This window comes from Mandrillus leucophaeus, unplaced genomic scaffold (genome assembly GCF_000951045.1).
Source record: "Mandrillus leucophaeus isolate KB7577 unplaced genomic scaffold, Mleu.le_1.0 Scaffold68, whole genome shotgun sequence".
Taxonomy (NCBI): domain Eukaryota; kingdom Metazoa; phylum Chordata; class Mammalia; order Primates; family Cercopithecidae; genus Mandrillus; species Mandrillus leucophaeus.
This window is the reverse complement of record NW_012107363.1, coordinates 4,340,623-4,347,099: the sequence shown is the minus strand read 5'-3', so window position 1 is coordinate 4,347,099 and position 6,477 is coordinate 4,340,623. Positions and strand designations below refer to the sequence as shown.

Sequence of the window (6,477 nt, the reverse complement as noted above, 5' to 3'; positions counted from 1 at the left end):
GGGTAGGAGCAGGGAGCCTGTGGGCAGGGGTGGAGCATGAACCCAGGGAGGACCAGTGAGAGCCCAGCCGTGCGGTGTCCTGGGAGGCCAGGGCCCGATGACTCGGCAGACCAGCATTGGAGATGGGCGTCTTCCTCCAGGGCCACTGATGCTGGCGTGGATGGGGGTGGCTGGCGAGGGTGCCATGTGGGCACGTGGGGGCCCGAGGCTGGTGGTGGGCTGTGCTCCAGGCCTTGCCAAGCCAACTGTGTCTTCGGGGTGAGTGATGCTCCAAGACGCCCCGTGGAATGTGGGGCCGGCTCCACTCCTTCCGTAATGCGGTTTTTTATAGTCGGGGGACTCACTGTCCCGCGGCCGCTGCCAGCTGTCTGTAAGCTCAGGATTAGAGAGCCGGGCCTTTCGTGAGAGCTGGGGCCGGGCCGGCTGAGCCCTTCACAGGGAGGGCCAGACCACGGGGACGGCGAGCGACTGCCTGGCACTGTGAGTGAGCCAGCCAGCAGACAGCATGATGGCCTTCTCCTCGCCTGCCCCCAGGGTCTGGTGCGGGCTCTCTTCTGCCCACCCTACCCAGCTTGGGAGCCCCACCCCATCACCACCCTCCTGAGCCTCTCGGGGCGCCCTCCTGGATGGCATCGCAGCGGGCATTGGCCTCCCCTCCATGCCCCACCTCTGCTTCGGGTCAGGAGCACCCCTCACGCACAGCAGGACTGGAAGCCCCATGGGGCCAGGAGGTGCCCAGGGGTCAGGGGACTTGGACTTGAGTCCACCTCGTGGCTGTGTGACGGTGGACAGGTGGCATCCCCTCTCTGGGACTCAGTGTCCTCGTCACTAAAGCAGGAATGGCGCTCTCCCATGACCCGGTCTGGGGACACTGCATGGAAGGAAGCATCCACAGCACCAGGTACTACTCGCCCTCGTGTGCCCGGGGTGGCCGCCAAGGGCCCGGCAGCATTGCCACGTGTCGGGGCTGGCCCAAGTTCTGTGTCCCTGGAATCTACAGCCTGCATTCTGTGAAGGCGGAGCGTGACTGGGTGGCAGGCAGCGGGGGTTCCAATGCTGAGATTTCCCTTCCCCACCCCTCCTGCCCGCCCCAGCGCCTTCCCTCCTGCGTGCCTTTCTTTGGGCAATGGGCAGAGGCCCCAGAGCGGGCGGGATTCCTGTGAGGTGACGCCAGCCGGAGTGTCCAGCCGGGTGCAGCCAGCCCAGTCGTCCATTCACGCAGCCACCAGCGCTTCATTCACCCCTGGCAGGGAGGGCAGCGCCCCCGTGACTCGCAGCTGGGGCTTCTCCATGGGTGGGGACTGTGTCGCTCTGCCAGCGACGCTGAGGTGGCCCCCAGGGGCCTCTCCTGTGGGCGTGCAGGGGTGGGTGCTGGCCCCAGCATGCTGCACACGACCTCAGGGTGGCACCCACACACTGGGAGCTCCAGCTTCCCCATGAAAGATGACTGAGGAGATGGGGAGGCCGCCTAAGGTGGGGAGGACACGGTGCTGGCCAGCAGTGACGGACTGTGGGCAGGTGTTGTGCCACGCCTTTTGCAAACATCTGATCGCAGCCCTCACGACAGCCCCAGGGAAGGAAGTGCGGTCACACCGCAGCCGACCTAGGATGTCACCCCAGCTCCAGATGGCACAGCTCCCTTCTCCTGTGGCCGTGGAGCCCTGAGGGGACCCTACTTGATGTCTCTGGGATCTCCTGGCTGCTTCATTTGCCCTCAAGACGGCTGAGGGGGCGGGGTCGCTGGGCCCTTGGGGCAGAGGAGGGACTGATCAAGTACCTGCCGGGTGGCGGAGCAGCCACATCCCCCATCCCCAAAGCAGGCCCGGAAGGCAGGTGTGTGGGCGGGGCACCCCTCCCTCCTCCCCACGCCCTGTCCTGTCCGCTGCGGGACCTAGGATGGGCGGAGCAGCACTCACCCTGGCGCCCAGCAGCCCAAGCTGTTCCAAGATGCTGCCAAGTTAGAAGGGCGCGGTGGGGTCCGTGGGGAGTGCAGAGGCTCTGGGGACCCGGATTCGTGGGGCCGGATGGGGTGTGGGCTCTGGGCACCCGGCTTCACGGGGCCAGGCGGGGTGTCGGCTCTGAGTACCCGGCTTCGCGGGGCCAGGCGGGGTGTTGTCGGCTCTTGACGGAGTTTGCTCTGGTTTCCTGCGTTCCTCCTCTTCAGGGTCCCCAGCCCGCACTCGGGCCAGGCTGACCTGTCTCTGTCCTTCCTCTGCAGGGGCTGGTGTCTTCTTCCTGTCCTCGGCCGAGGGGGAGCAGATCAGCTTCCTGTTCGACTGCATCGTCCGAGGCATCTCCCCCACCAAGGGCCCCTTTGGGCTGCGGCCGGTTCTCCCAGGTGTGTGAGCCTGGCCGACTGGGGAGGGTACGCTTGGCGGGCTGTGCGATGTCCTGGGGCGGTGGGCCATGGTGATTCATCTGCCTGGTTAGGCGGCCACCCTTCCCACCCCCAGCTAAGGAACCAGAACCTTTCCAGGCCAAGACTGCAGCCTGGGCTTTGGCAAGCCTTGCTGAGGGCTTCAGAGCAGTCGGGGCTGGACTCCCACCTGCAGGTGCTCTCTCGGGGGTCTGAGCTGTTGGGATGCTTGGGCCTAGAGCTTTCTGGCTGGGACCGTCAGCCACAGCTGCCCCTGTGCAGTAAGAGACCCTCTGACTCACCGCCACCATCTTCCACGCCCAGGAGCAGGGAATGCCTTGCCCGAGCTTGGCGGCCCAGTAGCAGCTGATCTGACTCTGCAGCTGGGGTCGGGACTGGCTCTGCCTGAGCCCGGTGTTTAGGCCCAAGGCTACCTCGGGAGGTCACCTGGCTGTGGGGTCTCGTCTTGTCTCACCTGCACTTCCTTGGCTGTGGCTGTGGCACTCTCTGCAGGAGTCCTTGGCCAGGGATGTTGCTGGACCCACCGGGGGCCCTGGTGCCTGGGCACAGTGGGGCTTTCCAGGTCGGGGCAGGTGCTGGGCTGGGTGCCTCCATGGGTTCTCTCGAACGCTCCTCTAGCTCCACGCGGGCAGCGCTTGACCCAATGTCCAAGTGAGGCCAAGGCCCAGGCCACGTGGCGGGTGAGCAGCAAGCTCATATGTGGTGCCTCCTGGCACTGGCACCCCAGCCGGGGTGTGGCGGGGGAAGGGTGACTGGGAGGACAGAGGTGAGCAGCATATGGGGCGGGCACCCGGGCCTCCCTTCCCCTGGCCACAGCCCCAATGCCCGCTGCCCACACCAGCACAGTCACATAGGGGGCGGCCCTGGGAGGAGGGAGGTGGCACCTGTGGCCAGGGCCCTCCCCACTGCCCTGCTATGCTGGATGACGCGGCCGCACCCCTGCAGGCGTCTTCCTGCCTAATGGCTGCCAGCAGGTATGGATGGTGTGGTTGGCATGGATGACGTGGTCGGCGTGTTCGACTGTGCAAGGCGAGGGTGTGCAGGGTGCAGGGCGGGGACAGGGACAGGCAGAGGCAGCGGGAGGCTGAGGAGGGCTCCCTGCTCTCTCCTGCCCCCCTCAGGCGGTTCCCAGGGAACAGAGGCCGTGCCAGGGAAGCAGCACTGGGTAGAGGATGCTGGGGAGGGTCGGCCTGGGACAGCCGCTAGACAGGACAGGCCCCACCGCGGCAGCAAGCGGGCCAGCCCCAGGCAGGGTCATTGCTGACAGCTGGAGGGAGTTGGGCTGACCAGAAGTCCCAGACCCCACTCCACAGGATGTCCTTGTCAGAGTCAGCTGGGAGCTCTCAGAAAGCTCTGCTGTCAGGGCCTCGGCCTGCAGCTGTGCCCCCCAGCTGTGCCTCTGCAGGTGTGTGGGGGCCTCAGGCCACCTGGAGGTGCTGATGGAGCTGGGACACTATGCTGGGCAGCACCCCGCCGGAGGAGCCGTGGGCCCAGCCCCTGCAGGCTGGAGTCATGGGAAGGTCTGGGCTGGTGGGGTCGTCTGCCCAGGCTGGCAAAACACTGGCGCCCTGTGATCACAGGGCTCCCACAACGAAGCCCCGCGGGCAGCATCCTCATGCTCTGGGCTTTCTGCCATCCTCCTGTGCTGAGTCTGCTGTGACCCACCGGAGGGGCCGAGAGGTGCAGGAGGTCCAGCCCCTTGGTCTTCTGCACGTGGACACCAAGGCCCAGAGGCAGCCAGACCCGCCAGCAGCAGGAGGGAAGGGCTCAGAGGCCTGGCGTCCGCCACGCTCCGAGCACGGCATGCATGTTACCTTCTTGGCCCGGCCTCCACGGGGGTGCACTGTTGCTGTACCCTTTTGCAGACGAGGTTGAGAGGCTCAGGGGGTGCATGGTGGAGCTGGGAGTCGATCTGTGTCTTGCCCACCAGCTACTGGATGGGAAACGGTGGGAGGTTGTGTCCTGCGTCCTGACCCTGGTGTCACCGAGGGCCGCTCTTCATCCCAACTGCAGGGCACTGGCTTTGTGGGGGGCCCTGGTCGGAACGCCCGAGGGCTGAGGGACAGTGGTGCTGTCCTGTCACTGTGCTTGTCTTCAGCCTGGACCCTCAGCACACCAAGGAGCCAAGACTGGCGCCTGCTGTCCTGCCCACGCGGCAGAATGTGTCGGTGAAAGCGCCAGGAGCTGCCAAGCCGAGTGGCCTGTGGGCTCCATGGCCACCAGCAGCCTATGTCGGGAGGGACTGGGGCCAGAGCTGGCACAGCCTTGGCTGCCATTGCCTTCCACCCTGCCAGGCACAGGTGGGGAGGGGACAGGAGAGAGGCTTGTACTGGCCCCATCCCTGTCCCTGGCAATGCTACAGATGGGGCCACAGGGTCATGGGCTGGCAGGGCCCCAGGCTGACCCAGGCAGTGCCTTGGGGCAGCCATACCCGGAGGCTGGGGGAGGCTCTTGCATTCCTGGGCCAGGTGCTGTGAGCTCTCGCCTGCCCGTGGGGAGGGCCCTGTTCTGAGGTCCTGATGGGGCCTCCTGTTGTGCTCAAGGGCCCCAGCTGGGCGCCTGAAGGTGTCAGCAGAGGACAGTGTCTTATCAGGGATGGGGCCTCTTCAGCCTAGACGTGAACCCGGACAGGGACACCATTGCTTTCTGTTTGTTTCTCCGGAACCCTGACTACGGGGTCAGGATGTCCGGCTCCAACCTCCGCCAGGCTCGGTTCTGTCCACCGAGGCTCTGATCCAGGTGTCCCAGGCTGGGGACTGTACCTTCCAGTCCTCTCTGTGTGCTGCAGAATTTGGTGTAAACTTTCCATGCTGCCACTGCTCCTGGATTTTGGGGAGAGCAGGTCCTTGGACCTGTTTCGGCTCAGTCCTGCAGGTGCCCCCAAGGTGGGTGGCAGGAGGTGTGTCCTGGAGGCCCAGAGGAGGCCACCTGGAGCAGGACGGGGTCGGTTTGCTCTTGTGCTTGTAGCTGTCGCTTCCCTGCCAGGGAAACTCTTTGGGACGGCTGTGGCTGTGGGTGCCATGGATGTGGAAGGGGCGGGGTCTTGAGCCCTGCTGTTTGGAGCAAGGCAGCCACTCAGCCTAGTGCCCACATCACTTAGTGCCTGGGACATCCCAGCACGGGTGGGGGCTTTGGGACCAGGGCAGTGATGCTGAGGCTCGGGACAGCGGTGCCGAGGGGCCAGTGAGAAGGGAGGTTTCCTGCCACTCAGTCCCAGAGGACCCAGAGGACACAGGGACGATGGCCAGAGAGGGTGGGGCTGCTGCTCCCTGGATGCAGCCCTGAGGGGAGGGGCTGGGTGGGGCCGAGGGTCCACAGACCACTGTGCTCTGAGCCTCGGGCACAGTATGAGGCTCCATCCAAGGCCCCAGGGAATGGTGGGACCGCCACAAGGTGGGCGGGCATTTCCCCAGGTGGAGAGGAGCCTCTGAGAAATGGGCACCATGAATCAGGGGCGGGCAGCCCCTCTTGCAGCGAGACTGGCCCTGGGGATGGGGGAGGGGCTGGCCATTTTTGGAACAAAAAATTGAAAAACTCCGTGGCGAGGAAGAGGGGTCTGGCCCGCGTGGGGTCCTGGTGAGTGGACAGGTGGCGGGGCCATCCATGGGTGCAGGGACCCAGCAGGGCGGATGGTGGCCTGGATAGGGGTGGTGTGGGTGCAGCATTTGAGGCCCAGCATCTGGGCTGAGGCATGGGGAGAAGCGGGGACTCCCAGGGGACTGCTACTCCACGGAGGGGGCCACCACCGCGTCAGGCTGGGCCTGGTGCCTGCGGGCAAGGGTGGGTGGTGGGGGCCACTTCCTCCACTGAATCTTCTCTCTGCTGCAGACCCAAGTCCCCCGGGACCCTCGACTGTGGAGGAGCGCGTGGCCCAGGAAGCCTTGGAAACCCTGCAGCTGGAGAAGCGGCTGAGCCTCCTCTCGCATGCAGGCCGGCCGGGCAGTGGAGGTAGGGCCAGGGGCTGGCCTGGGCTGTGGGACTTCAGCTAAGCCTCCAGTGGGAGAGCTCAGGAGGCATCCATGCATGTGTGGGGGCTGCTGGCTCCCTCTGCTCATTCATGCATTCCTTCTCTCTCCTGCTCATTCATTCCTTCCTTCCCC

The 6,477-nt window shown here is 65.6% G+C and overlaps 1 protein-coding gene across 1 annotated transcript in view; it reads left to right on the top strand.

The window, feature by feature from the left end:
• Positions 1–6,477, top strand: part of DOK7 (docking protein 7) — a 33,845-nt gene that overhangs the window by 10,042 nt on the left and 17,326 nt on the right. The window contains exons 3-4 of the mRNA XM_012002197.1: positions 2,219–2,338; positions 6,206–6,325. Coding sequence (XP_011857587.1) covers positions 2,219–2,338; positions 6,206–6,325 — 240 coding nt within the window. The remainder of the gene's footprint in view (positions 1–2,218; positions 2,339–6,205; positions 6,326–6,477) is intronic.